Raw genomic sequence first — 27,959 nt, 5'->3', positions numbered from 1 at the left:
CACTTAGCTTTGAACAACTACTCCTAAAAGCCGTCGCATATCTTTTCAATTTCTCATCACTTATTGGTACGGTTGCCCTTAATCCACCCAGTGAAAGGCTTGTCCCTTTTGGTGTTATCTTTTGGTGAATTGTGCACTCTCATTGTGGTACTACTCTCTTTAACCTTGACGGATAGTAGCTGACGATACCAACTCGACAAATATTCTAAAATTTGAGCAAGTGGAATTCGGAGCATTGGAAGACACGCGCAAATTATGCCGGTATTGGCCTCGATAGTAGTCCACATCGTAGAAATGAGTGTGCCGTGACTTGGGTCTGGAGATTTCGAAGAAACATCAAGAGACTTCATCCGTAAAATAGATGTTGCACATACACTGATTTGTTAGAAATCTAAGAATCTAAAAAGACGGGGAGTACTCACAAGAGTCCCATAGCAAAAACCGCTGTCAAGCCGATTTTAGACCTGGTAGGAAGGCTAAGGGTGTGAATTAGAGGCATCGGTAAGAGGAAGATAAGCAAGTCCGTTGAAATATTCCAAGCAGCATTCATATACCAGAATGCGGTGAAATTAATGCAAGCTCCAGGAATTGATCTATCCCAAACTCTTGCCATGGGCGCACACTCGAACAGAGTCACAATAATGCTAACGAGGGCATATGCGGCAACCACACCAATGATGCAATCACAGATGTATGGGAATCGAAATTTGGTGGTTTCAAAAATCCGGCGGTAGAGCAGCACAATTGAAATCTTGGTTAGATTTATAGTGCATTTGTAGAGGATCTGGAGGCAATAGAACAGCTTTGAAATGTCAATTCGGTTTGACATATGCCACAGATGAACTCCTGGGATTCAAACCTTTAATGCGATGCACATATCATCTTTGGAGACTTCCCAGGTATATTTGCCGTAGCCATAATGAATTGCTATATTGCTATCAGGAAATCTGCCAGAAAGGAAGTATCAATTGCCAGCTGTAACGCACCCGCAATATTAACAGCATTCATTGCAGTACAGAAAGCCTAAATACTTCGGTTAGGAATTCAGACAGATTAAAATAAAGTACCGTCCGGGCCTCACTAAGGAAGCAAGGATCACGTAGTCATCCAAACCTGGTTTCTGCCCTATGTGGAAGCGAACACAGAATCTGTTAAGCACAAGAATAAAGGCAAGACATATCATGACAATTTCAACAATAACAGAGGTGTATCCTCTGGCTTCGAGGCCATGGAAGCGTTGTACAAGATGGGTAACCTTATTAGAGATATTGTTAGGGGATACCATATTTGAATTGGGTCACAGCTTGACAGGCAAACCCCTATCGGATGTAAAATCAACTTGAAGCAAATTGAAAAAGCAAACAACCAAGGAGAAACAGCATTCTGAGAAAATGCATCTCTGGAGCTTGGGTGGTGTGCAAAAACTAATGGAAGGCCATCGAAACAATCGAATGGCTCTGTGTTATTTGGCACCAGAGCGTTTAACACAAAAGACATCTCTGCTTGAGGTATCAAAACATTCCTATGCTATATGGACACAGGATAGAGAAGCATCGAAGCATCCATACTTCACCATGGAGCCCAAAAATTTCTGAACTCATTAATTTACAATTTTATTGTAATAGATTTGTGGTACTCAGGTTGAAGGTGCAGAATGGTTCATTCTCTTATGTCGAGAAGCTATCATTATCGCTTGAGCACGATGTATGGGTATGTAACTCAAGACTAAAGTTAGCCAGTAGGCAAGTCAATCTATCTGTGGACTCAAAAGCTACTCCAATAACAGAAGATCGTGTTGATGATAAATAGCCGGATCAACAGAATGCCGAGCCGGGCCTCGCTTTCGTCGCTTTTGACGCTTTTAGGCGTCTAGTCAAACCCAAAGTGACCGCCATGACTATGTTTCTTTGTCTGCCCGCAATGCCATTGTGCGAGAACTGGCCGTTCATAGGATGGCAAACAGCAGACTTCAGGCTGCTCTGCACAGACCATGGCTGTAGAAAGACCCCCCCCCCCAGAAGCTACCTACTTCACTCTTCACTCCATTTCTTTCTAACCAGCCTTCTACAGTCAAAGGGCTAGTTAACTAATGAAAAGCTGCTTTCTCTGTCTTTCAATAAATATCTAGCTGGAAAATACTGCATGCAAGCGGGGGTCATATGCGGCAGTCGGTTGTGTGTCAAATACAAACGCGTCGAGAATGGCGGACTACAGTCGGCATAACAAAATCCGACCCGGCGATGCTCACTACCCTCCCTATACGCCCGTATCCCTTGTGCGAGAGCTAGGAATCATGTTTGGTTTTATTGGCTTCACAATATTAACAATGGTGGTATACTGGTTGTGCTGGCAAGGTCTGTGATGAATAAATAGTCTTGTCTGACACTTTGGCCCATGATTCTGATTGCCTGGTCTTCATATCTAGCTGCTCAAAGACGGAATGCTAGCAAAGAAGCCGCCAGGCTCGAGGTTATGGCTGTTCGCGCGCGCGCTCGCGTGGCGGCTGCGAAGCAGAATATTCGCCCAGTAAATGGCACCGGTGTGGGGAATATACAGTGCCTCAGTCAGGGCAATCTATGCTCAAGCGGAGCTTTGGATGAACGAGCAAGACGACTGGCTCGAAATGGAACTGCTGCAGATGGCCTGAAATTTGCAGACCTGGACGACGACCTGGTTGTTTAAGTTATACCGCGAACATGTTGTGTTCAAGCATCACAGGCATAGGAGACTGCAGAAGGCGTAATGATGATGGTAAAGCAAAAGCTGAGTGGGTTGAAATATTTAGTTTCATATACAAGGACATATACGTACGACACATTGCACATGAAATTCTTGATAATGAGCTGCTTTTACCTGTAATTCAAGCAAACTGGGATTCCAAACCCTACAGTCCATCTCATAGAGCCCATGATGACTACCAATAAGGACAATGCCAGCGCAATGGTGAGTATACCATAACGATATGCGTGTCGGAGTTCTAGAGTGTACAGCTCCACAACCCAAGTACTCACAGTTGTGGTACAGCCACAGAAGCCATCAACAACGCCATTCAGCACTTGACAGCTAGTAAGACGGCCAACGCCAAATGGCGAGTCTGGGGTTGGTATTGCCAGCAGCCGTATGGCATGTTTCAGGTCATAACACATTCCGAGGACCATGGTGCCAAATATATTGACGGCAAATGTACCCAGCGGGAACGACGGTATTCGTGCATTGAGAAACAACGAAACGTAGTACCGCAGCAGGCAACCAAGGGGCGCAAATACAGTCGCAAAGACGGCTCGCCCGCGCCAATGCTCATGGATTCCTCGGTGGCGGTCAGGGGGCCATAGAGCTAAGAAAATAGCGCCCAGCCAACATCCAAACCCAAGGAGGACCATGGCTCGGTCAAGCATTCTCCGTGTGACAAGAAATGGCAAGGTGGGTGTAAATCGGTCCAGGACAAGAGCAAGATGCGCGCCAAAGGCCAATGAGGACAGGCTCAGTGATACTGTATATAAGATGATAGCAACCACGGCCATGAAGCTATATCCTCCGTTTCGCGGTAGAATGGAGCTTGTATTCGGATTTGGGAGATCGTTCGACAAGGCAAGAAAGGTGTCGGCCATGAAGGACGAGAAAGACGTAAAGGAGCCACAAAACCCCGTCGTTAGCCCAACGTAGAGCGGGATGGTCTTCTTAATCGCCTTGTGCATTTTTCGATCCTCTTCCGGACTCGCTTCTTCAGGTCCCACCTGCGACGATACAGCGGCGCCTTGAACGTTTTGTTTTTCTGGAATGTCCTCGACGAAAAAGCCCATAAGCAAACACCCGCCAACATTGGCCCACAGTACGCCCGTCGTCACCGGCGCCCCGGCGTAAAACGTCAGTGCCTCAAGGCCAATCCTAGCCAGAGCACCGAATATCGAAAAGAAAACCAGGTAGGAAATAATATACAGCTTCGTCGCGAACTCCGACGTCGGGTACTCAGCCGACTCACCACCAGCGGGCGCAGGCGAGCGAGCAGAAACCCTGGACACGGCGCTCTCTAGGCTATCCCACGGTCCGATCCTCGACGGTGTTCTTTCCACAGGAACTGGTGCCGCAACCTCCGAGAGACCAGCGCCCTGCTCCTGTTCTCTCCTCCACTGTTCTTCATCCCTCAGTCCCCTTCCCGCCTCTTCTGCTAGCCGCGCTCCTTCGATCTGAGGCAGAACCAGCTCGGGGAGCGGGATGGCGTTCTCTTCCTCCCTTGTAGGTGCGCGCAGGTTGCGATGGTCACGGCTGCTTCGCGGCGGTTGCTGGTTGGACGGCCCAGGCTCCGAGAGTTCTGGCTCCATACGGTCTCGGCCACGAGCAGATTCTCCGCCTCGCAGTCCATTTACAGGACCTCCGTGAGGACCATCTCAGGTATGGTAGACGTGGTGCTAGCTAGCTAGCTCTGCGGCGCGTTCCGTTCAAGAGCTGTCACGATGTGGAAGTACTGTAAGTCTCGTATGGCTGATACACAGTCCGGTACCGTAAGATTCAAATCTAATCTGATAAGATAAAGCTCCTGCCAGCCCCGCAATACCATCATCACATCCCAATCGGGCAGGAGAGCTACACTCCGCAACCAATTCCCACATTCTCTCACCTCTCCCCACGCGATCATCACGACCTGCGCGATCAGCCTGTTTTCTAACTATCTCCGGAGTATATACTCTGTCCCTCCTTACATCAGATACACAACAAACAAGTCCTCCGTCTCCCCGACGAAAAGCATGGCATCTCTGCCCAGCAACGTCCGCGTCTCCCGCCACCCGTGCCTGAAAGCCAAACTCTCGCAGCTGCGCTCCAACAAGACCTGCTCGCGGGAAACAAACGCGCTTGTCAAGGACATTGCGACGATACTGGGCTGCGAAGCGCTCTCAACTAGTCTCACAACCGCCCAGGCCGGCACCGTAAGCAGAGCTCCATCGTCACTCTTTCAAGCGATACCGCATATCAAAGTAGGGAACTAACACCGGATGCCCCAGGAAACAAGCCCTCTAGGCTTCGAATACACCGTCGAGACCATCCAGCCCAGCAACATCGTCCTGGTCCCCATTCTCCGCTCCGGTCTAGGAATGCTGCAAGGTCCGCATACATACATACATCCACCCTCTAACCACTCCCCCAAATCCCTACCCCAACCTAACTAACTACCCCTCCCTCCACAGCGGTCCAAGACCTCCTCCCGCAGCCCGTCGCCGTGCACCACCTCGGTCTCTTCCGCGAAGACATCACACTGCAGCCGGTCGAATACTACAACAACCTCCCCGGCAACACCACCACCACCCCTGCTGTTGCCGCCGACCTCGCCATCCTTCTCGACCCCGTCGTGGCCACGGGCGGCACGGCCGTTGCGGCCATCCAGACCCTGAGAGAGTGGGGTGTGGGCCGGGTGGTTCTGCTGGGCGTGCTGGGGAGCAAGGCGGGGTTGCTGAAAGCGGCGAACGAGTGGCCCGAGGGGGTGGATGTGTTGGTGGGTGGCGTGGATGATGAGGTGGATGATAAAGGGATGATTGTCCCCGGTTTGGGGGATATAGGCGATCGGTTGTTTTTGGCGCGGGGGAAATGAATGGACATCGTGTGTGCGTATGTATATGCATGGGGTCTGGGGTTGTTTTTGTAAATGTCGGGCCAATAGTTATCGCAATGATGTGACAATTTACGCTCCAGTCAGCTGGTCAGGTTTATGGATCACTACTTTATACTTTATATGTGGAAATAGATCTTTGAATAGGACAGCTCGCCAATCCATACAACCGTCTCATGTTTGATCTCAATAGTGGTGGTGCAAGTTTGTGAAGTTACACCTTTACGGAGGACAAATCCTACACAATAAATTCACAGTAGTTTTTAAAAACCCCATAACATGCTAGATAAATGCTAAAGTACCTGGCTTAAGTATTGTACACTGCAGAGCAAAACCATTGGAATAGCAAAAGGCTCGATCGAGTGTGTTCAAATTAAGAGAAGTTAAAAAGCGGAGAGGGGGGGGGATCAACAGAAAAGCAAGGCAAAACACAACAAGGGGGGGCAGCGAAAATCAAGCACAGTAACCAAGAACCCGACATCGGCAGAGATTATAGGTCTGATTAATAGAACTGGAAGGGGATATATGGCGAGATATCAGAGAGAAAAAAACAAAAACTTCTAGATAAAAAAAAAAGGTAAAAGTCGGTCAGTGAAAGATCTGGAAAAAAAGAAGCGAAAAGAAAAGTGGTAAGTGAATCCCTGAGGGATTATTAAGAAGATTAAATCAGATACACGAGCAAACGGATTTCTCAAAAGGGAGACGAAACAAGAGCTTTCAAATTAGCAACTTACTAAAGAGCAATAGAGAGAAAAAAAAAATATGGAAAAAAAGAAGAGGTAGAAAAAAAAGTAACCGGGAATGGAGGAAACACTCAGGACCAGCTGGTGTAGAGGTGTTGCCCTTGCTCACAACCCTGTAACGCAAAATTATGCAACCAGACCAGACTCCTGTGTGCTCTCTCTAAAGGACAGAACGAAACAAAAAAATAGAAATAATCAGCAAGTTTTCTGGAAAAAAGGAGGGCGCAGTCAAAAAAAAAAAAAAGCAAAGAAAAAAAAGCACAAAGCACAAAAGCCACAAAAAAATCAAAATACGGCAAATAAGGGGACGAGGGGCTTTTCAAAGATAAAGAAAGCACCGCGACAGAATAGTCAGTACGCCCTGCCGCCTTGTCCGTGCCGTCTGTCCAGACACCCCACCCCGTTTCACAGTTCCGGGAGGCCGAACACAATCTGGAATTGAGTGGCGACATTAACGAGAGTAGCGCATTTCAAAAAAGCGTAAAAAAATAAAGATAAAAAAAAAAGAGGTATTGGAGGGGGAGGGGGGGAAAATGCCAGGTAATTATTGCTGTGAACATGCTTGGAAGAGAGATTCGACGCTCAAAAAGAAAAAGTTTCCGGATCCGAATAACGCCAGTCCTGAAGGCCACCTGTATGGATAAAAAAAAAGAGAAAAAAAAAAAAAAAAAGAAGAGAGGAAAGTTTTCAAGCGCGTATTGAATCAGTAGGCAGTCCCTACGCTTGCAAGGCCTTTGGTGGGCATGGGCTCCAGAGGGTGATCCGAGGTGGTCATCGTGGCATCCTCATATCCAACCAAAGCCTGCGAGTGGAGTTTGAAGGCTTCGCCCATAAGTTTGGTGATTCTACTCAGTGGTTAGCGGCAAATCTTAATCAAGGGTTTGATGATGATGTTTACTCACCCCCAGACAACGACACCGTCCAGGATATTCCCCCACACGCGAGCGACGGTGGAGCAGAGTTTGGATCCGTAGTTCGCTCCGGAATCGCTATTGAAGAGGCTTCGAATCTTGTTGTACAGGACCAGCTCGCCGTCGCTGGCGGGCTCCTCGTCGTGTTCCAGGCGATACAGCCACAGGCTCAGGGTGACCATCAGGTCCATGCCGCACAGGGGGTGCTCGACGCTCCAGTTGGTGGCCGAGGCGGTGGCCACCCAGTTCAGGCCTTGCATGGCAGCTATTTCAATGCATTCAAAGCACTGCTGGATGACCTTGTTCATTTCCTGCGACCGCTTGACCTTGTCGCGCGCGACGGTCATGGCGGCGGCGACCTCGTACGAGGAGTGGTAGCGCAGGGCTTCCTGGATGGACTTGAGGTCGACTTCGAGGCGCGCGCGAGTGTTGCGGTAGACGGCCATCGAGTTGAAGATCAGCGGATGGCCTTTCTGCGGGGTGCTGACGGGAGCAACAATGGTTTCGGGCTCGCACAGATCGAGCGAGTTCTCCCAGGTGTCGAGGGCGAGTCGCAGCTTGTAGCCCATGACGACGTCCTGGAGGGCTTCGATACTTCGCTTGTGGTACCACACCTCGAGGAAGAGGGCGTTGATGAGGATGCGTGTGGCGAAGGCGCTATATCTCACGGCCTCTCCGCGGAAGAGGCCGTCGTGGGCTTCGCGGGAGGACACCGGGTGGTATGTCGAGAGACTTCGGCGCCAGGTATAGCTGTCGGTCACCTCGAGGTTCCACAGGGACTCGGATGAGGGCAGCTCCAGGGCATCGAACTCGTCGAAGCTCATTGTCGGGGTGTGGTTGAATGTGAGAGTCAGCATGCCAAAGAAGACGTACACGGCGTAGTAGGTACGACGGCAGGCTTCATCCTCGATCCAGTCCTCATGGTTGGGCAGAGCGGCTCCTCGGGCATCCATGCGGAGCTTCAGTTGATAGCGATTGCCAGCGACCATCTATAAACAATTAGTAGGAAAAAAAAAAGAAAAAAAAAAAAAAAAAAAAAAAAAACTTACATTGGCAAGCAAACTCTTTATCGAGCAGGTCCACTCAAGACCCTTGGGGTCACCACTCCAGCTCTCGAAGATCATATTCAGTAGAGTGCTTTGCATGGCCCACAAGGGACACTTCCTGGAGTCGAAGTTCTCCTTGTGCTGCAAGAACTGATTGACGAGCACCTTCGAGCCAATATGCAGGCTGAAGGCGGGCTCCTTTTCAAAGGTGTACAAGGCGCCGATGGACAAAACGGCCAGCAGCAGAGGAGACGAGATGTCCTTGGGCGAGAAGGAGCCCTGGTGCAAGAACGGCAAATGGTGATGGTACATATTGAAATAGGTCGACAGGTAGCGGTTCATTGCGGCGGTGGTGGGGAGCTGGAAGGTGTCGGGCAGGGCGCCAGCGGCATCGGTGGCGTTGATGCGGTCGGCAATCAGGTCTCGCTCGGCGTCGCTGGCGATCTGCGGCGGCTTGGGTTGGGTGAGCATCTGGCTGGGGCCGGGCGAGCGACGATAATTGACGGGCGAGACGGGGCCGGTCATGGACGGGTAGGGCGAGAGGGCATTGGGGGTGGAATTGCCGGAGACGGGCAGGGAGTGCACGAGCGAATGCAGGGCGGGGGCCAGGGGTTCGGAGACGGAGTTGCTGCGCTCGATGGACGAGGTGAGCTGGGCCGGGTGGGGATGGGCGGGGGCGAAGGGCAGCTTGGAATCCGGGAGGATGGAGTGCGGCTTGACGTCGGACGGCGACATGAAGGTGTCCCAGGGCATCTGGGGCAGGGTGGCGTTGCCGGGCAGGTAGCCGACGGAGGACGGCTCGAGAATGACGGCGGGGTCGGCAGCGGCGGCGGCGGCGGCGGCGGCGTAGGTGGGCTCGGCGGGCTCGCGGGGGTGGTGGTTCTGGGAGGCGGAGGCGGCGGCCTTGTGCTGGAAGTCGGTCATGAGCAGCGCGGCGGTTTCCAGATCCACCATGCCGTCGCTGGCGGCATCGATGTGCTCGAGGGCGGCGGGGTCGATGGTGATGGAGGGTTTGGAGGCGGCGGTGGAGGTGGTGGTGGTGGTGGCAGAGGCCGCGTTGTTGGCAGTGTTGTTGTTGCTGGCAGCCTTTGGGCCACGTCGGCGGCCCTCGGCGACCAAGGGGATGCCGCCATCCTTCGCGTGCACGGTGCGGTCGTGGCGCAACAGCAGGTCGCGGCGGACGAAGGTGCTGCGGCACTTCAGGCACTTGAAGGGGCGCTCCTTGGTGTCTGGAAGAGTTAGTTAGATTCGAGTCTTGGGCAGAGGATGGAGAGGATCTTACGAGAGCGCTCATGGCGGCTGCGGTGCTCGGAGCGGCTGAAGGCGCGGTTGCAGAACTGGCACTTATACTTGCGCTCGGGGGCGGCGGCGGGCTTTTTGGCGGCGGCAGCGGTGGAGGGCGCCATGGGGATCAGCTACAGCAGCACGACGGCGAGGCACAGGGGCGACAGGAGTGTATCGACCAGAGCAGGCTCTCGAGCGGGAAAGAGATGGATGGCGGGGAGCGGGCGGCAGACGAGTGCATTCCTGGGCGGGGGGATCGAAAGGAGCGTGGGAGCGAGAATAGGGGACCGGCCACTTTGGGGGTGTGTGTGGTGTAGCGAGGGGGGGGTGTGTGTGTGTGTGTGTGTGTGTGGTGTAGCGAGGCGGAGAGGTGAGGAGAGGGAGAGAGGGAGAGAGGGAGTGAGGGCTCAGCAGAGCATTCGCCGGGGTTGAACAGAGACAGCGAGAGAGAGAGAGAGTGAAGTGGCGATGCACGACGGGAGAGATGTTGAATGGCGGGCGTCGTGGAGGAGGGAGAGGATGAAGAGGGAGAGTGGGAGAGAGGAAGCAGAGAGGGAGAGTGGGAGAGAGAGGCGGGCGGGCAGAAAAACACAAAAAGTTGGGCGAGGCGGCGCTGAAGTAAGCGTGGCGGTTGTGGCAGGATGGCGAGGGGCGCGGGGGGGGGGGGGGGGGGGGGGGGGGGGGCACGCACGGGGGGCTGCGGGCACGGGCGAGGGAGTAGAGGTGTGAGAGACCGAGTACGGAGTACTGGTACGGAGTACTAGTCCTCCGTACTCCCACCACACCTCTACTCCGTACGAGGTCGTGTAGGGTGGCGGCGGGCGGCGCGCCCGGGTGGCTGGGGCGCGCCGCCATACCGTACCGTACGGTATCTCTCGCCCGTTTGCGGGGCGCCTGCGTACCGTTACCATACGCCGCGCTCGACGTGTCGCCGTGGCGCCCGCCCGGCCATCATCGACTGTGCGGCCCGTCACATCGCGGCGGTGAGCTGCAGACCTGCCCGCCGTCCCCTGCGACTGCTCTCTTTTTTCTCGCGGCCTCATTTCCCGGCCAGGGAGGGGTCCTGTGGCTGCCGCTGGCTCGGCCCGCGCGCGCGACTGGAAATTAATCTTCTTTTTTATGATCTGGCCAACCGGTTTCACGCGCGCCCTGAAACACCGGGGCCGTGCAGTCTGCCTGCCTGCCGCGCGCGAGACGAAGGATCGCATTGGCGGCTTGGGCAATAGAGAAGACGGTAGCGTAGGTACTTCTATGGCGCCGCCGCTGGGCCGTTCCAGACTACGCCGTTGTCGTTTTCACGCCCAACCAACCGACAGACCGCTAGCCAGTGACTCTCCCCTCGTCTCGTCTTCCACGGCTCTGCTCTCTGCTCTCTCTACTCTGCCTCTCTTCTCTTCTCTTCTTCTCGTCTCTGCTCTTCTCTTCTCTTCTTTCTCTCCCCAATCCATGCTGCGGCTTGTCCGCCCTGCCCTGCCCGGCCGTGCCGTCGCCCGTGGTCGCCTGTGCGCGCCCCCTATCCATCGCCATGGAGCCGACGGCCACCACCACCACCACCACCACCACCACCACCACCACGGCCGCTGCTGAAGACGGTATCTCTCTTTTTTATTCTTTTCCCTTTTCTTCTCTCTCTCTCTTCCTTCCCTTTTCTTCTCTTCTTTCTAACCCCCTTCCCAGGCTACCACTCGCCCATCGAAGCCCCGCCCGGCCTCTACGTCAAGGCCCTCTACGACTACACCTCCGACGACCGCACCAGCCTCAGCTTCCGCCAGGGCGACATCATCCAGGTGCTCAACCAGCTCGAGACCGGCTGGTGGGACGGCGTCATCGCCGACGTGCGCGGCTGGTTCCCCAGCAACTACTGCGCCGTCGTCGCCGGCCCCGACGCCGCCTTCGCCGCCCGCCCCGCCGACGACGACCTCAGCGCCGGCTCTGCCACCGACGACGACTACGACGATGCCCTCGACGATGACCACCACCACCACCCTCAGGACCACGACGACAGCCTCGCCCTCCGCCCCGTCGATGCCACCCCCGCCGCCCGGGCCTCGCGCGAGGAGGCCGCCTTCTGGATCCCCCAGGCCACCGCCGACGGCCGTCTCTTCTACTACAACACCCTCACCGGCTACAGCACCATGGAGCTGCCGCTCGAGACTCCCACCTCGCCCAACGAGGCCGGCCCGCGCAACCGCGCCAACATCTACGTGCCCGACCACACCCGCGCGCCCCCCGACATGACCGCCTTCGAGGGCGACTACGACGGCTCCGCCTCCGAGGCCGAGGGCGAGTCCCTCTTCTTCACCTCCAACGGCACCCTCGCCCGCCGCCGCCGCTCCGCCCTGTCCGACGGCGTGTCCCCTGCCACCTCGCTGGACTCGCTCGGTCGCTCGCCCGTGCTGAAGATGCGCGACCACCCCCCGCCGCACTTCCGCACGCCCACCTACCCGCCGCAACAATCCTCCCTGCCCGCCGCGAATGCCCTCCCGCCGCCGGCTACGCCCACCGCGCTCACCGCCGCCGTCTCGACCTCCATGTCCTCCTCCATTCCTCGCTATTTCCTCGACGACCCGACCTACGCCCCTCCCACCTGGGCCTCCTTGGTCGACAATATGCGCCAGGCCATCGACGCATACCGCCAGGCCATGATCGCCGGCGACCGCGCCCAGTTCGTCAACCGCGCGGAAGACATCTCCGACCACCTACGCATGCTCTTGGCCGCCGGGTCAGATACCACCGACAACCACTCCGGCAACCCGTCCGTGATATCCACCAACAAGGCCCTGTACCCGCATTTCCGAGACATGATGTCCAAGTTCTCCAAGCTCGTTCTGTCGTCCCATATCGCCGCCGCGGACTGGCCCGGCCCGGACTCCGCCAACAAGTGCCTCCACGAAGCGGAAGGAGTCCTGGCCGGCGTGTATGGCTATGTCAACGTCGCCAGGCAACAGAAGGGGGAGGATATCCGCCGGCTGGTGCCTGGCTTTGTCAGTGGGAGCGCGTCCGGCGGCCATTGGCGGAACAACAATCTCTGCGACAAGGATCCCACCGCCTTCCTCGACCACGACTCCGCCCGCGAACAGCGCGCCGCGCCGCTGATCAAGCTCGACTCCGCGCTGCTGGAGCGGATTGACGAGCTCCGCAAGTCCGTCGTCGCAAGCTGTCGCCTGCTGGACAAGCAGCTGAATCTGAATGAGAAGGTCCTCACTGCCCACGCCCACACGGCGATTTCAGACGCCATCTGCGTCGCCGGCCTTCACATCGTCGAAGGTTTCCGCCCGTGGATGTCGCATATTGAATCAATCGACCTTTCTCACCTTGGCACCAGCTTTCAAAATCCTCAATTGGCTGATTTCAGCCTGCAGAAGCAGCGCGCCTACGACGGCATCGCCGATCTGGTGCTGGCCTGCCAGGCCACGTCCGCGCCGCTGGCCGACGAGTGGGCAGAGCTTCGCGCGGACGCTTTGGACACCCGCCTGAACGACGTCAAGATTGTCACCAAGCAGTTGGAGCAATTTATGTCCCAGATTGGATTTTCACTCACGCTGCTTTTGGAACAGTCGCCGCTGGACGCCCCCACCGAAGATATGAAGAAGATGCGCCTGCGTTCGGACTCTCAAGTGAGGAAGCTTCCGCCAGAGTCGATTGGTATTCCGTCGTCGTACCCAATTACTGGTGAAGACTTGATGGAGAAGCCGCAGCGCACGCTTGATAAAGCACAGCGGTTCTTTGGACAGCCGGTTCCCCGCGAGCCACCACTGCCCGCCCCCCACCGCGATGTCGAAGAGACCCTCTGGTTCTTGAGACTTGATTATGAGGGAGAAGTCTTCTACGATATGAAATCCGAGGTGCCGCAAGTCAAGTGTGGCACACTTGCTGGGCTCGTTGAGCAACTCACCCGCCATGATAAACTAGACCCTTCCTTCAAGGACACCTTCCTACTCACCTATAGATCCTTTTCCTCCGCGCCGGAGCTGTTCGAGATGCTAGTGCACCGGTTCACACTGCAGCCGCCCGCGGGCTTGAACGCGTCGGAGCTCCAGCTCTGGACGGAGCAGAAACAGAACCCCATTCGCATCCGCGTCGTCAGTATTCTCAAGAGCTGGCTCGAGACGTACTGGATGGAACCCAACGACGACCCCAGCATGCGGCTGCTGGGCCGCATCCACGCCTTCGTCAAGGACATCATCGCCAACACCAAGACGCCCGGCACGTCGCAGCTCCTCAGCTTGCTGGAGCAGCGCATGCGCGGGCTCGACACGTCGGCGAAACGCCTGGTGCCGACGCTCACCGCGCAGACGCCGGCGCCGATCCTGCCCAAGCACATGAAGAAGGTCAAGTTCCTGGACATCGACCCGACCGAGTTCGCGCGCCAGCTGACCATCATCGAGTCGCGGCTGTACGCCAAAATCAAGCCGACCGAGTGCCTGAACAAGACGTGGCAGAAGAAGCTCGGCCCCGACGAGCCCGACCCGGCGGTCAACGTGAAGGCGCTGATTCTGCATTCGAACCAGCTGACGAACTGGGTGGCCGAGATGATCCTGACGCAGTCGGACGTGAAGAAACGCGCGATTGTGATTAAGCATTATGTGATGATTGCGGACGTACGGCTTTTGACCTTTTTTTTTTTTTTTTGTTTCTGTCCTTTGTGTGTGGATGTGGTTCTGACGAGCTGTAGAAATGCCGGGCGATGAACAACTACTCGACGCTGACCTCGATCATCTCGGCGCTGGGCACGGCGCCGATCCACCGGCTGAGCCGGACCTGGGCGCAGGTGAACCAGAAGACGTCGGCGACGCTGGAGACGATGCGCAAGCTGATGGCGAGCACGAAAAACTTCGGCGAGTACCGCGAGACGCTGTACCTGGCGACGCCGCCGTGCATTCCATTTTTCGGTGAGTCGTCCATGATATGTATGATAGCCTGGGAGGATGCTAACCGCGGGCCAGGCGTGCACCTGACGGACCTGACGTTCATCGAAGACGGGATCCCGTCGCTGACGCCGTCGAACCTGATCAACTTCCACAAGCGGGCGAAGACGGCCAAGGTGATCCGCGACATCCAGCAGTACCAGAACACGGCGTACCCGCTGCAGCCGGTGGCGGACCTGCAGGACTACGTGCTGAGCAACATGCAGGTGGCGGGGGACGTGCACGAGATGTACGAGCGCAGCCTGGAGGTCGAGCCGCGCGAGCGCGAGGACGAGAAGATCGCGAGGTATGGCCGCCTGTATGACCCGTCGCTGTTTGCGCTGGCGCTGTCGGGGCATTGATGAGTTGATATATCTTCACTTCACTTCACTTCACGTCACGTTCTCTCTCTCTCCTCTGTCCCCCTTTTGCTTCCCTTCCTTCTCTCTTTCCCCCCGTAGCCGTGTGCCCTGTAAGCCCTGGTCTCCCGTATACGTCCCGCTAATTAAAAGTCGGCCAGACTGCTGTCCGAGTCGGGCTTCCTGTAGCCCCGCCCGCCTGCCTGCCTGCCTGCCTGCCGCCGCCCACGCCCACGCCCCTCGTGGCCCGCCATGCCGTCCGGCGGCGCCCGGCCGCGTGTGCTGGTTCGATCTCGACCACGACGAACGACGAACGACGACGGAGGCGTCTGTTCGCGCGCGCCACCAACGGCGCACGCCCGCCGATGCGGTGCTCGGGTTGGCTGGAGGAGAGGGGAGGACGAGGAGGGGAGTGTTGTGTGCGCTGGATCTGTGGGTGGTGTACATATACTATTGACATATTAGCTGCTGATATCCTATCATCATCATCGACGACTTTGCGAGAGTTGTCTGTCACTCTTGTCTGGTCTGGTCGCACCGGCCCGTCTGTACGCCGTGGGCGAACGGCCATCCCAGCACGAGCGAGAGCCGGCCGCGTGAAAGCGCGCAGAGGCAGAGCCAGAGCCAGGGATGCCGGTCGGCGCCGCCCAGCCAGCCCGCCACCGGTGAATTATTAGGCATTATTCTTCGAGCGAGCTGATCGTGCTAGTAAGTCGCTCGTGGTTGTGTCTCCTGCGTGGCTGATGATGGTTAGTTAGTTTCGCCGTACGAAGCCTGCCTCACCTCCATCCAGACCTCATCCTCGACCTCAACATCTCCCTCACTCCATCTAACTAGTTAACTACCCCTCCACCCCGCGCTGCCCAGCGCCTCCAGACCACTCGCTCACCGTCTCCAGCCAGGCCGCTGCCGATGCTACTCTGCGCGCGCTGCGACCCCACCCGCGCCAGGGATGTGCTCGCCTGCGCGCCGCCGCAGCGTTGCAGCCGCTTGTCGAACCCAACCACCACGATAATAACAATAATATTGCCGATTCATTCCTGATGCGTATTATGATTTATTGCTCTTCTTGTTTTTATCCTCGTGCCACCAGCTACTACACTACACTCTGGCCCTGCGCATGAACAGAGTCGCCCATCCGGCCGTATCGGCGTTCATGGACTGTTCGCCTCGTCCTCGTCCTCGTCCTCGCCCGCCGCCAGATCGACCGCGCCTGGCGATCCGCGAGCCAAGCGGGCCGGCGATGCTAAGCTCTCGCTATTTAACTAACTAGTTAGTTAGTTAGCTGGCTGCCTGTCAGCCGCTCTTTACTCTTCTTATACCCCCCATGGCTTCATCACCGCCGCCATCCACCCACCACCAGCTTGTTCGCGGAGGGTCCCTCCCCCCGGTTACCACCTTGGGTTCCCCGCGGGGATTCTGGACATATCGAGGATCCCGCCCGTCAGCCCTCGCACCTCGGAAACTTTAGCCTACCGTCGGGTGATGGTGGCCCTGGACCACCGACCAGGAACAGCTGCTAGAAAGCGCCCTGAGAATGTGAGCCGTCAGGCCCTGCTGCGCGCTCTCTCGTTCTGATATCCCGCTCAACAGGGATCCGCCGGCCCCCCGCGAAATCACCTCGCGAGACCAAGCACGCTGCCCCGGAAGAAGTGGCACATGTCTCTCGTCATTGCTCCGGTACCTGTCCAGCGCCATGCCAGCCCTCCCTTCCCCCCCCTCTCGTCCCCTCATTTAGAGTGCTATAAAAGCCACCCGGCGGCCGCCACTGCCGCCGCTGTCGCTGCTCCTCTGGAGAGTTTGTGAAGAATTGGAGCCGGGGTTGTGCCATCATACCCACCGCCCTGTTCAGCAGCATGAAGTACACGCGCCAGCTTCTCGGGGGCACTGCCCTCGCCCTGTTCACCGGCCTGGCTTCGGCCTTCAGCGGTGGATGGGTTGCCGTGCAGCAGGAGCTCGAGATTGCTGCCCAGATGGGCCTGGATCCAGAGGTCGTCTTTGCCGGCCGCAAGAATAATGAGGCCAGCGCCTTTCGGCTGGCCGCCGCTGCTGGCCCGACTGCCGAGTTCACAGAAGTATGTTTCTCCAGCAAGGAACTATCCGCCAGGCTTGATGCTTGCGCCTGCAAGGCTGTATGGGGATGTACTAAAGCAATTCAATTCTTTCTTAGGTTCCTATCGATCACAAGAGACCCGAGAAGAAATACAAGAACAGATTCTGGGTGAACGAGGCCCATTACAAGTCTGGTGGCCCCGTTTTTATCTTCGACGGCGGAGAGGCCAATGCTAAGCGCTATGCCGACTTCTACCTGGTCAACCAGACCTCCTTCTTCGTCCAGTTGCTCAAGGAGTTTGGAGGCATGGGTATCGTCTGGGAGCACCGGTATATCCCGCTTTTGTCTTTCTAAATGAGATGAACACTGACATGTCACTAGCTACTATGGCGAATCCAACCCCTTCCCGGTCAATCTTAACACCACTGCCGAGCAGTTCCAATACCTGAACAACGAGCAGGCTTTGGCTGATATTCCATTCTTTGCGAAGTCCTTCAAACGAAGTGCCTTCCCCAAGGACGACTTGACCCCGAAATCTACCCCCTGGGTCATGGTTGGCGGCTCATACCCTGGCATGCGTGCTGCGTTCACCAGGGATAAATACCCAGACACCATCTTCGCCGCTTTTGCTTCCTCAGCCCCGGTGCAAGCCCAAATTGACATGAGCGTGTACTACGAACAGGTGTACCGAGGAATGGTCGCCTACGGCTACGGCAACTGCACCAAGGATATCCGCGCTGCATACAAATACATCGACAGAGAGCTGAGCCGGGGTGACAGTGCCGCCCGCATCAAGAAACAGTTCCTCGGCGAGACCGCTGAAAAGAACAACAATGGTGACTTCACTCAGGCTTTGATCTGGACCTATGCTACCTGGCAGAGCTACGGCGCCAATGGCGGCGTCGGCGACTTCTGCAACTGGTTGGAGACCGACCCTGAGACCAAGAAGACCGCTCCCGAGGAAGGCTGGGCCCCAACAAAGGGTGCCAAATGGGTGACAGATCGATTCGCCACCTGGCCGAAGCTTGTCAACCGCATCAACGCCGGTTTCGAGATCAACTGCAAGCGCGAGAACCCTAACGAGCCCCTCGACTGCGATCTTGGAAAGCGAGTCGCCGAGCCGTCTGGCCTCGCCTGGACCTGGCAGTACTGCAGCGAATGGGGATACTTTCAATACCAGAACTGGCCGGGCCACGAGCTGCTCTCCAACTACCAGACCGACGAGTACATCCAGAGATACCTCTGCTACCGCCAATTCCCCGACGGCCTCAAGAGCGGCCACCTTCCCGTTCGCCCGAAGGCTCACGAGGTCAACAAAGCCACGCGCGGCTGGCATATGCGCCCCTCCAACACCTACTGGAGCGGTGGCCAATACGACCCGTGGAGATCTCTCTCCCCTCTCTCCAATGAGGCCTGGGCCCCCAAGATTGAGTTCAGCACTGAGATCCCCGAGTGCAACAAGCCCACCCCTCAGTCCAAGATCTTCGGCTACGTGATCCCCAACGCGGAGCACTGCTACGACTTCAGATCCTCTTTCCGACCCGGAGACGTGTCGAGGAATCTGCTGCGATCTGCCCTTCGCAAGTGGCTTCCGTGCTTCAAGAAGAAGGAATAGACAGCACCAATTTTCCCGGTGATATAATGTAACTATCAGCGGGGTATTTTAGAATTGTCAAATGCTACTCGGGATTCCGAGCCCTGCAAAAATTATGTATATAGAGGCCACCTCATACCTACAGAAATTGAATGTCACCCGATCGTAACTGCGGTGCCGCCACGGGAGACCCCGCCTGCGTGTGGAACGATGTACCAGTATTTGTCCTCCCCACTACTGTTATTAGGAGGTGAGGGGCAGACAGCATCTCAGTCTTCTTCTGCTATCAATAAACCCCGGTTCAGGATTCAATATGCTTGTGCAAAAAAGAACACGGGTGCTACACCGGCGATTCTAGCGCAGTTGACTAGTTAATTAATAACTAAGCAGTAGTGGAGATGGGCGTGTTCTCGCCGGCTTGTCAGGATTTACTTGTGGCGGAGTAGTCTCTTGATAGTCTCGATAGCCCACATACCGGCATGCATCCAGGCGTTGATTTAAGAAAACATCAAGAGCTGCTGAGGCTGTGTGGGATTGGGGGCTGTTGCGTGGTGTTTTCAAGTCCGCGTCAGCGTCCTCGAGCATGCGACCTAATGCAAGACATATTCTACAGCGCTCAGGCGCCTGCGCCCGGAAATGAGCGCTGGAGTTCTCTGTTGCATAGAAATGTTTCCCACAGGGCTTCCTGTGTTTAGTGGATATGTGAAACGCTCTGCAGCAAAGGTAAACCCGGGAGCAACGGGCGTTTTGTAATAAGTAATAAGGTCTATAGGCATATACAGGCAGACAACTAAGATTAGTTATACATATAAGGAAAATAATACGCCCTTGGAACTCCGTAGACGGCCTAAGAAATTGCGTCCAACATCGAAATGAAGATCAATCCCAGTCTCCTCCAAACTTAGCAGAGGAGGAAGAACGTAACCAAACGCCGCTTGCAATCATAACCGGTACAATAATAAATGCCAACCGACATTAGAGCCTTCACCTCGGGCCCAATAGAACAGTCCATCGTGTTTATAACGGCTCGTGTTGCTGGAAGGGAGGGAGGTCGAGCATACGCCTAGCCAGTCCAGGGTACCGCGGTCACCCTCACGGATTTCGGTTCGACCCGCGCTGTCTCGATATGGGTTCGCTTCTGCGCCGTATTTCCGACGGTCTTCGTTACGCCCACCTGGCCCTGCAGCGTGCCGAGTCCAACGGTGCCGGGCATGGGGGCAGGCCACTGGTCGGGCACTTCGGAGAACAGCTGGGTGTAGAGCACGACTTTGCCGCCGATGGTCAGGGTCATGACGGGCGAGACCTGCGTGTGGGCGGTGGGCTGGGCGGCGGGCGGTGCTTTGATGACCTCGCGCTGTTGGATGGAGGGACGGTCGGTGGCGGCGGAGAGACGGTGCGAGCACGACGAGCCCGGGGTGGCAGCGCGGGCAGGGCCGTGGTCCTGGTCGTGGATGAACGGGACGATGGCGGGAAAGACGGCCTGGTAGTTTTCGGGGTGCGAGTCGTAGACGTGCGACGAGGCGGCTATGGGCGGGACGAGCGCCGCCAGCACGAACAGCGCTGTTTGTCGTCGGATGTGCATGATGGACAGAGGAGGAGGAGGAGGAAAGGGGCGGGCACGGAGCGCGGCTGCTGGGCGAGAGTGCTGGGGAGATTGGGTCTGGGGGGTGGGCGTCAGGGTCAGACCATGGCAGAGACAGGGCAGAGCTGGAGATGAACGGTCGGATGGCGTGCGGGTGAGCGACCAGCAAGCAGTTCGAGAGAACAGACAAAACTCGCCGGATTGGCGGCGCAGATCATGTGTTTCCTGTTTCGGCGGCGCCCGCCCCGGCACGCTGAAACGCCGCTGCTGATTGGCTGGCGAGGAGACTAGCGTGATGAAACAGCTTGGCGGCACGTGGGTAGCGCAGTGGCACGGCGGACAGAGCAGGCACGGGCTAGTCTTAAGTTGCGTGGGCCTCGCCCCTTCCAACACCCGCTCCTATAGTGTAGCGGTTAGCACGTGGGATTTTGATTCCCGAGACGACAGTTCGAATCTGTCTTGGAGCTTGAGTTTCTTTTTTTCATCTTCGGTCGCCATTCAATGGCTAATGCGATGGAAAGAGTCCGTCGATTTTTATCTGCTCTATTGTCACAATATCCAACCTGTAAAATGGAAAAAGATTACGCTCAGATATAGTTACACCAACGCCGTAGTCTAGTTTGCCATCCACACATGTCCATCATGATACAATGCGAAAGGTACACGGAGCGGCCATCCTTACTCTCCCAGTAATCTGTCCCAGTCAGGCGTCACCACAAACTTCCCACTGACCTGCGACATCGCCCATATTCGTCGGTCCGCCGCGCCAGTCTCGCCGGGCGTCGAATCCGAAGCCACCACGGCGTCCTGCAGAAAATCCACATCACTACCTTTGTTCAATTCAAAGGTGATGCCACCCCAATCCACAGTTGCCCGCCCCGACCGGTGGATTTGCAGCTTGCCCACGCGACCCGGCGGGAGGTGGTTATTCTCGGCCGTGATCAGAGGAGCGGCAGACGCAGATTTGCTGGGGATAGGCAGGTTCGTGGATTCGTTGAGGGTAATACTACTACTAGTCGTGCCGTTTTCATGCTTAATGGTAATTGCCTCCTGCGTGTGTGTGGACGCCCCCTCTACTACCATTGCTTCGTCTGGATTGTTGGGCTCAGTGGAGGGAACAATGAGGTTGGGCGTTAGCGGAGGGAACTGTAGTAGGAAGAGCCGGCCCTGCCGCTCATCCTTGATGGCTTCGACTTTGGCGATGCTCTCCTCGTCGCCTTCATTGTTTGCTACCACATCAGCCGTGTGAATGTTCCCCAATGCCTGCTTTAACTCTTCAACGTCCTGCTCGTGCTGGTCGTATTCGCGCCGTTCCTCTTCTGTCTTCAGTTTACTTCGTGGGTTCTTGGTGGCGGCTTGTTTGCGGCTTCTTTGCGGCTTTTTGGGCCCGGCATCATCCGCTGGGGTGTCCGTAGTCGTTGGAATGTCGCCCGGTATTCTCGAATCAGCATCCGTGGGCTCGTCCTTGATCTGTACGTGCTGGTCCTCATCGGCCATCTGAACGTCATCAGCCCCCGCGGCAGCCTCTTCCTCATCCGATTCGACAAACAAACTGTCACCCTTGCCGCTCTTCTGCTTTGCCTGTCGCCTCAGCTCCGCTGACTTGCTCGAGCTCTCCTCAGTATTCATGTCCAAATTGCGGTCCACATGCTCCATCCTTTCCACACGGATCGGCCGCAATCCCCGAGCTCCCGCCGACGCTGGCCCTGCCGCTGCTGCCGGCGCTTTCCCCTTATCAGGCTCGCCGGTCTCGCTCTCCGAGTCCGTGTGGATGTTAATCTGATCAATACTGAATTTCGGCCCATGGTCACTCTCCTCATCAGACGAAACATCCGCTCGCTCAGCATCCCCAAACCCTTCAATCCTCGAGTGCTTGCCGCCGAACTGGCGGTATTTGCCGTTCGTTCTGCTACTCTTCCCAGAGCCCAGCGGGCCCCCAACGTCCGAAGTCACCCGGCCAAAGGCACCACCGCGCCCGCGGCCTCTCCCCCGTCCACGATCACTTCGCTCCGTCGCCCGTCGGGTCGCAACGGCGTCCGCAATGCGCTCCCTTTGCCTCTCCGCCTCCAGCTGTTCTCGGGCGTCTCGCTCTTCTTTACTGCGGCGCGCAACGGCTTTCGGTTGGTACCTCAGCGTTGGCTTGGGGGCGGTTCCATCTGGGTTCAGAGGTACCAGGCTCCCCGACGGCGTGCGCTTTTTGAGAGTCTGGAGGCGCTGCACGGGGCCGCCCCGAGCTGTGGGCGTAGCTCGCGCGGGCACGGAGTGTCTCAGGGCATCGGAGGCTGCCTCGGAGGGTCGGGCGGCAGGCGACCCCGAGTTTCTGGTCTCTTGCGAGGCCGGCTGGCGATTGTTGGCCGCCTTCGGAGGCATGGTATTGAATGGCGGCACAAAGGATGCGATGTGGGGTGGGGGAAGCACAGAAAACGGCCGTCAGCGGCGGAACAACCTAGGGAAAAGGGATCAACATTGGCATATATAGAATAGAATAGTAGGCAAAGCTATGTTTTCGGAGTAGAGATACAAAGAATCATTATTCACCGGTCATCTCGTCGTTTACTCCGCGGCGAATCTTTTTGGCTGCTCAAAAGATGCCGGCATTTCTATATTCCGTTCCGGATTATATAATCCCTCAAAATGAAACCGCGATCCGAGGGAACTAGCCGCTAAGCTGTAAACGGACTAGACTACTATTTTTAAGGTTAGCGCCCGGCCCTTAAACGGCCATTCGCGTTGACGTCATGCGAAGACCACAAATCACACTGCTAATGAATTGTAAGGACGAAATAATACCAGATAGCCCGTACTATAATATCTAGAAACACTAACTAATTTACCAGGAATTTTGGCAGTAGAACCATCAGCCAGAACAGGGTAGCCCAGTCAAGCGGTGCTGGCAAAAGGATAGTGACGAGCATCGCTTCGTAAACGCCTTGGGACAGCGAGGAATAGACGGGGGGGAAATACGATAAGCTGGGGGGTAAGGATTGCAATACATAATGCGCCGATAGGATGAATATTTGTGTGCAATGTTCATGAGTCAACCAGTAAAACTTCGGGGTGTGCTTGCAGCTAGGGAGTGAAAGGGAAACTGATGCATTTTCCGAACAGCGGGACAACTCATGCCGGGGGAAACATATGAAAACAAAACACAAAGAAAGACAGGGCTCCCAATCGAAGAAGAGCCATTGCTGGTGACTGAAAATCCGGTGGGAGTGATGTGTAGCAGGGAAAGGCCATTTGCTCTCAACAGTCATCGAGTAGAGCTGGGAACTCTATGCTAACAATGCGAACTTGTACGATGCTAGCAAAACAAAAAAACAAAAATAACTAAAAGAAAAAGGGAAAAACTAAAACCACATACTCCAAATGATAAGCAATAAAGAAATTTTCGTTTCAAACACACAAACACTCTATGATCAAGGGAGATATCAGAATGGACCGTGCTCTCTTGCCCAACGGTACGCGAGCGGGATGGTGGCGGACGAGCTCAGATCACATAATACATCTAACGATGGGACGGGGCGAAACCAACAGAATTTGTATCCCATATACCCGTACCGATCAACGCTTTCTTTTCTTGTTGATGCCCTGAGAGGTAGGAACTTGGAAGGTAGCGGCTGCAGTATCCGCGGTTTGGAAGCGTAGATGCGCGGGCATCGATTCCACCGCTTTCTTGATGGGCACCCCCATGTGGCGCCCGTATCGGCCCTTGCGCCCGTTGCCTTCGTCTTCGCTGATGCATCCCTCGATGCCGATTCCGGCATCCCTGCAACGCTGGCAGGGCCGCTGGCGGTCACAGCCCTTCTTGCTCTTGCGGCATCGCTGGCATCGTGGCTTGGTGGACAGATCTTCTTCGTCGGCGGCAAGTTCGTGCTGGAAATTCAGTCCGGAAGTAGATAGCTTGCGAGCATGCTGGTGATTTGCGGCGGAGACAAGCGGCGCTGCGCCAATGCCGTTGGCGACTATTGCCTTTGTCTTTCGAGGCACCATGCCGGGGCGCGCTTTAGTCACCTTTGCGGATCGAGAAATAGTGCCCTGCTTTGTCTTGGGCGCCATCCCACTGGTAGACTTGAATTTAGATCGCTTGGTCCTAGCAGTTTGGGTATCGTAGAACGCATCACGCTCAACTTCGTGCTTTGCCACAAACTCATCTGCGTGATGCGCTCCATTATCATCGCCGGACCCGCGGCTACTGTATTCCAACTCTGCAGCGTTTCGAGACTCGTCGTCGGCACTCATCTCCCCATCCGTTGTCTGTCCCGTAGAGGACGCATCTGCAACGCCACTAAAAGCGTCGTCGGCAGTCGACAGAGATGGACGACCGTGGGAGAAATTGGTAGCGTCGCCCAAGCGAATCAACTGCATAGCGACATCTTCATCTGAGATACAGCTGGCAATTGTCGGGTCTGGAGTGGGGAGGATGCCATCGTTGTTCCTGTGCACGTGGACAGAGTAGGAATTTGCGCGTTCACGTAGGCGATGGCCATTTTGGGGCGCCACGCAAGGCGAGTTGCCTGAATACTGGAGAGCATTCAATTGCTCATGGTTTCTAACACCATGTGGTGAGTGTAGAGAGAGCTGCGCATCAAAGGGATGCATTGGCCTCGCAAAAGGTGAGGCTCCATCCTGGAGGGTGGAGCGACGTTGGGGTGAGATAGAAGAGGCAGATGTAGTTATGGGGACCTGGGGTGGAGCGAAGAGCGGCAGTTCCTAGAGCACAAAGAAATGGATAGTTAGATATAAATTTTTCGAGACAGAAAATATGATTCAGTCATACCGAGCTCTCGAATTTGGGTCGCTTTCTTCTCCCATCGTGGAGGATATTTTCCATACTAATCTCGGAACTAGCAAAATGATCGACCCTGCCCTTCTTAGAGCTGGTGATCGAGGTATGCCCTCCATCGCTGTCGCTATAGGGAACCAGATTGTCGTCGTGGAAGCTGCCATGGGTGCTGGAGCCTCTGCTTTTATTGCCAGCGCGCGAGGCTTTTTGGGTGGAAGCACTTCGACGCCCACGACCAGCAGGGGAGGCGCTGCGCTTCAGGGAAGCTCGGGATGCGGCGCGGGAAGACGAGCGACCGTGGTCGGTCGATGGCTGGAAGGGCTCGCCGAGGCAGGGTCGTGGTTCGGAGTCCAGCAGAGGTTGCTGGCCGAAGGGCTGGTGGGCGGTTGAATAGTCATGGCTGCGGATGACACGGACATAGACGGTCATATTGTTTCGCAGGTTCTCGTAGCGTGCGATGAGGGTGGTGCCGGTTTCATCCTCGAAACTCACACCGCTCCCTCTACCGTCGTAGATGCCGTAAAAATTTTTGACGGTGGTGACGATGGAATCGGTGGTATCATGAGGGAAGATCTGCACCCTCATTGGTATTCTAGCTTTCATTTTGGACTCTTCGTCGAGCAGGAGTTCAAAAGCAACATTCTTTGGGAATAGTTTGGATGGGGAGTCTGGGAGCACTCCCAGGTCGACGACGACGTCGCTGTTCGAGGGCGACGGGTTAGGCGGGGTGAAGCCCCCGTGTTCGACGACGTCTGAGACGGCGATGCCTGCCATTGTATTCTCGATGGAAGCAGATGGTGGGCTCATAGCGAGGCCGTCTAGACAACGATGCATTGCGACCGGGCCGGGGGGGAGGGCCTGGTCGACGATGAAAGCCTTCAGCACCATTTATGTTAACCACAGTCGCACGGACTGATGGAGAAGCCGCGGCGTCACGGCAGCAGAGCGGTCTCGAGAGGAGGGTTGGGCTGGGGGCGGATGGAGGCAACGGGGCTGCGCACAACGGATGGTGGTGGTGGTGGTGGTGAAATAGAGCTGAGCAAACGGGCTATAAGCCACTGGGTGAGATCGTCAGCAACAGGCTATCGGCCAGCAGGCAGCAGAGCATGCGAGTCGAGATGAGACTTGAGAACAGAGAAGGAGGTTTGATGGTTGGAGGGCGACTAGAGGGTGAGGGCCAGGAGGACAGGAGAGAGGAAGAGGAGGAGGATGAGGTGGTGGTGGTGGTGGTGGTGGTGTGTAGTAGTGGAGGCGGGTGATCGGTCGCGGCGAGGGCACGTCGGCGAGCGAGCGAGCGAAGCGACAGAAAGCTTACATACCTGGCAAGTGGCCAAAGAGGCGAGAGTTGGATCGCAAGCCGATGGGGACGATGGCGCGCGGTTCTGAAGACGGGCGACGGGGAGGACGAGCCAGGCGCTGAGCAGCAGCAGCGGTACAGCAGCAACAGCAAGGCGGACGGAGCAGCAGGCGAGAGACGGACGAGGGCGAGGCAGCAGATAGACAAGCAGAGAGAGGGAGAGAGGGAGAGAGTGCGCAGGATAGACAGAGGCTGCGATGCGGGAGGGGGCGAACAGGGCGGGCGGTTGGGACGAAAAGGCGGGAAGAGGAAGAGGAAGAGGAAGAGGAAGAGGAAGAGCGCGAGGTTGCGGGAGTGCGCGGTTTCACCCAGCGCGACGCCCACCGCCCACAGACAGACAAACTCACTACACGGCTGGCAGTGCACGGCCATGCACTGCTGCTCAGTGCTGGCTGCCTACTATTACTGTCTGCAGTCTGTCTACAAGTCTGTTGTGGTTTGCTGTGGTGAATGCGCCAGAGGATTGCGGCCATCGCATCCCACGGCTGGCTGGTGATCCGCACCAGAGCGCATGCGCCGACGGAGTGACCACGGCTGGGCTGGGCGTGAGCCTGAGCATGCGACGGACTACGGAGCAGTAAGTTCAACTAGTTGTAGATGGTAAATAGCCAGGCCGGCGAAGGCGTCGGGCACAGAACCAGGCCTGCCCCCCGCCGCTCGCAGCCAACTCGCGCCCGCAGGCCACCACGTATTCAGAGTTCTGGATGTGCGCTGCCCGGTGGTGGTTGGCTGCGGGCGCAGCCGGGCCACGTCAAGGAGCGCGCCCGCGATCCTGGCCCCTCTGTTCGGCTTCCTGGAGGCCGGCCTGCCTGTCATTATGAGTTAGTTATATAAGAAGAAGAACGATGAGCACCGCAGGCGACGAAAGGGGGCCGTCGCACTGTCCTGCACCCTGCCCGCGACGCCGACTCTGCGCGCTCCACTCCGGCGACACTATAGCGAGAAGCACCGCAAATCCATCGCAACGGAAGAAACAACCCTGCCGGCGCAGCAGGCATGCCTGGTTTCACCTCCGTGCCGCTCCCCGCCGTCGCCGCCTGCGCGCGCCCCGTCCTGGGTATCTCCTAGGACTACGATGTGTAGTTATGTACGGAGTAGGTAGTTAGCTCCCACCACTCGCGACGCCCGGCCCGGCGCTGCGCTGTGAGAAGCGACAGGCGAGTGATCGATCGGGGCCAGGCGGCATCTGGCGCCCGCGGCTCCGCTTCGCCCTCGCCGTGAGACGGTGCGCAGCGCCTTGGCGGCCTTGCCCACGCGAACCGCCCGCGACGCCTAGCCGGCGAGTCTCGTCGGTGTAGAAACTGCCTAGTAGGAGGAGTGATGCGCGCGCGCGCACGGCGGATCCGCGCCCGTCTGGTTCGCCGTGCGAAGGCGCTCCCGGGTCCGGTGTCGCAGCCGCGGCTGGGCGAGTCGCTGCGCGTCAGGCGGGCGGTCCGACGGCTCTCGCCCGCCCCCTCATGCTCTGCTCCTCCGGTCGCACTCGAGCACCGCGCCCGCCCGTCGCCTCCCAGCCGCCCGGCGCATCGCCAGTGTGAGTGTGCGCGCACTCGCGCCGTTGCCCGCATCCGGCCGCCGGCGAAGTGGCCGAGCCCTAGTCACGTGGCTTGGTGTTGCAGCGCGTTGCCGCACGCGTAGAGAGGGCGCCGGCACCTGCTGGTGAACACCACCCGCCACATGCCATGTGCAGCGTGCAGCTGTGCATGGATTCTGTCGCATGCATTGGTCCAACGCTCTGCTGTCC

At 56.7% G+C, this 27,959-nt stretch overlaps 10 protein-coding genes and 1 non-coding gene across 11 annotated transcripts; 5 read left to right on the top strand and 6 right to left on the bottom strand.

Annotated features, from left to right (window-relative positions):
* Positions 1–56: 56 nt before the first annotated feature.
* On the bottom strand, positions 57–1,285 carry LOZ57_001470 (uncharacterized protein; the record flags this gene model as incomplete). Its single annotated transcript, XM_049250558.1, has 5 exons — positions 57–375; positions 423–784; positions 860–927; positions 987–1,023; positions 1,082–1,285. The coding sequence occupies 5 exons, from the start codon at positions 1,283–1,285 to the stop codon at positions 57–59; spliced, it is 990 nt and encodes a 329-aa protein (XP_049110142.1).
* Positions 1,286–2,200: 915 nt separating this feature from the next.
* On the top strand, positions 2,201–2,682 carry LOZ57_001469 (uncharacterized protein; the record flags this gene model as incomplete). Its single annotated transcript, XM_049250557.1, has 2 exons — positions 2,201–2,354; positions 2,426–2,682. The coding sequence occupies 2 exons, from the start codon at positions 2,201–2,203 to the stop codon at positions 2,680–2,682; spliced, it is 411 nt and encodes a 136-aa protein (XP_049110141.1).
* A 167-nt stretch (positions 2,683–2,849) lies between these two features.
* Positions 2,850–4,319, bottom strand: LOZ57_001468 (uncharacterized protein; the record flags this gene model as incomplete). Its single annotated transcript, XM_049250556.1, has 1 exon — positions 2,850–4,319. One exon carries the CDS (start codon positions 4,317–4,319, stop codon positions 2,850–2,852), a length of 1,470 nt encoding a protein of 489 aa, XP_049110140.1.
* Positions 4,320–4,742: 423 nt separating this feature from the next.
* On the top strand, positions 4,743–5,581 carry LOZ57_001467 (uncharacterized protein; the record flags this gene model as incomplete). The annotated part of the gene is made up of 3 exons (XM_049250555.1): positions 4,743–4,922; positions 4,998–5,097; positions 5,181–5,581. The coding sequence occupies 3 exons, from the start codon at positions 4,743–4,745 to the stop codon at positions 5,579–5,581; spliced, it is 681 nt and encodes a 226-aa protein (XP_049110139.1).
* A 1,464-nt stretch (positions 5,582–7,045) lies between these two features.
* On the bottom strand, positions 7,046–9,705 carry LOZ57_001466 (uncharacterized protein; the record flags this gene model as incomplete). The annotated part of the gene is made up of 4 exons (XM_049250554.1): positions 7,046–7,187; positions 7,245–8,242; positions 8,303–9,528; positions 9,582–9,705. The coding sequence occupies 4 exons, from the start codon at positions 9,703–9,705 to the stop codon at positions 7,046–7,048; spliced, it is 2,490 nt and encodes an 829-aa protein (XP_049110138.1).
* Positions 9,706–11,108: 1,403 nt separating this feature from the next.
* CDC25 (cell division cycle- protein) lies at positions 11,109–14,852 on the top strand (the record flags this gene model as incomplete). Its single annotated transcript, XM_049250553.1, has 4 exons — positions 11,109–11,175; positions 11,261–14,184; positions 14,259–14,475; positions 14,530–14,852. The coding sequence occupies 4 exons, from the start codon at positions 11,109–11,111 to the stop codon at positions 14,850–14,852; spliced, it is 3,531 nt and encodes a 1,176-aa protein (XP_049110137.1).
* A 1,853-nt stretch (positions 14,853–16,705) lies between these two features.
* LOZ57_001464 (uncharacterized protein) lies at positions 16,706–18,517 on the top strand (the record flags this gene model as incomplete). The annotated part of the gene is made up of 3 exons (XM_049250552.1): positions 16,706–16,924; positions 17,020–17,231; positions 17,284–18,517. The coding sequence occupies 3 exons, from the start codon at positions 16,706–16,708 to the stop codon at positions 18,515–18,517; spliced, it is 1,665 nt and encodes a 554-aa protein (XP_049110136.1).
* Positions 18,518–19,559: 1,042 nt separating this feature from the next.
* LOZ57_001463 (uncharacterized protein) lies at positions 19,560–20,078 on the bottom strand (the record flags this gene model as incomplete). Its single annotated transcript, XM_049250551.1, has 1 exon — positions 19,560–20,078. The coding sequence occupies one exon, from the start codon at positions 20,076–20,078 to the stop codon at positions 19,560–19,562; it is 519 nt and encodes a 172-aa protein (XP_049110135.1).
* Positions 20,079–20,473: 395 nt separating this feature from the next.
* LOZ57_001462 lies at positions 20,474–20,545 on the top strand. The gene has a single exon. It is a non-coding gene; the product is annotated as a tRNA-Gln (tRNA).
* A 211-nt stretch (positions 20,546–20,756) lies between these two features.
* On the bottom strand, positions 20,757–22,448 carry LOZ57_001461 (uncharacterized protein; the record flags this gene model as incomplete). The annotated part of the gene is made up of 1 exon (XM_049250550.1): positions 20,757–22,448. The coding sequence occupies one exon, from the start codon at positions 22,446–22,448 to the stop codon at positions 20,757–20,759; it is 1,692 nt and encodes a 563-aa protein (XP_049110134.1).
* A 1,191-nt stretch (positions 22,449–23,639) lies between these two features.
* On the bottom strand, positions 23,640–25,695 carry LOZ57_001460 (uncharacterized protein; the record flags this gene model as incomplete). The annotated part of the gene is made up of 2 exons (XM_049250549.1): positions 23,640–24,788; positions 24,856–25,695. The coding sequence occupies 2 exons, from the start codon at positions 25,693–25,695 to the stop codon at positions 23,640–23,642; spliced, it is 1,989 nt and encodes a 662-aa protein (XP_049110133.1).
* Between the last annotated feature and the right edge of the window lie 2,264 nt (positions 25,696–27,959).

The sequence above is a fragment of the Ophidiomyces ophidiicola genome (genome assembly GCF_022830035.1).
Source record: "Ophidiomyces ophidiicola strain CBS 122913 chromosome Unknown scaffold_4, whole genome shotgun sequence".
NCBI classification, from domain to species: domain Eukaryota; kingdom Fungi; phylum Ascomycota; class Eurotiomycetes; order Onygenales; family Onygenaceae; genus Ophidiomyces; species Ophidiomyces ophidiicola.
The sequence above is the reverse complement of the archived record's forward strand: the minus strand, read 5'-3'. Positions and strand labels throughout refer to the sequence as shown.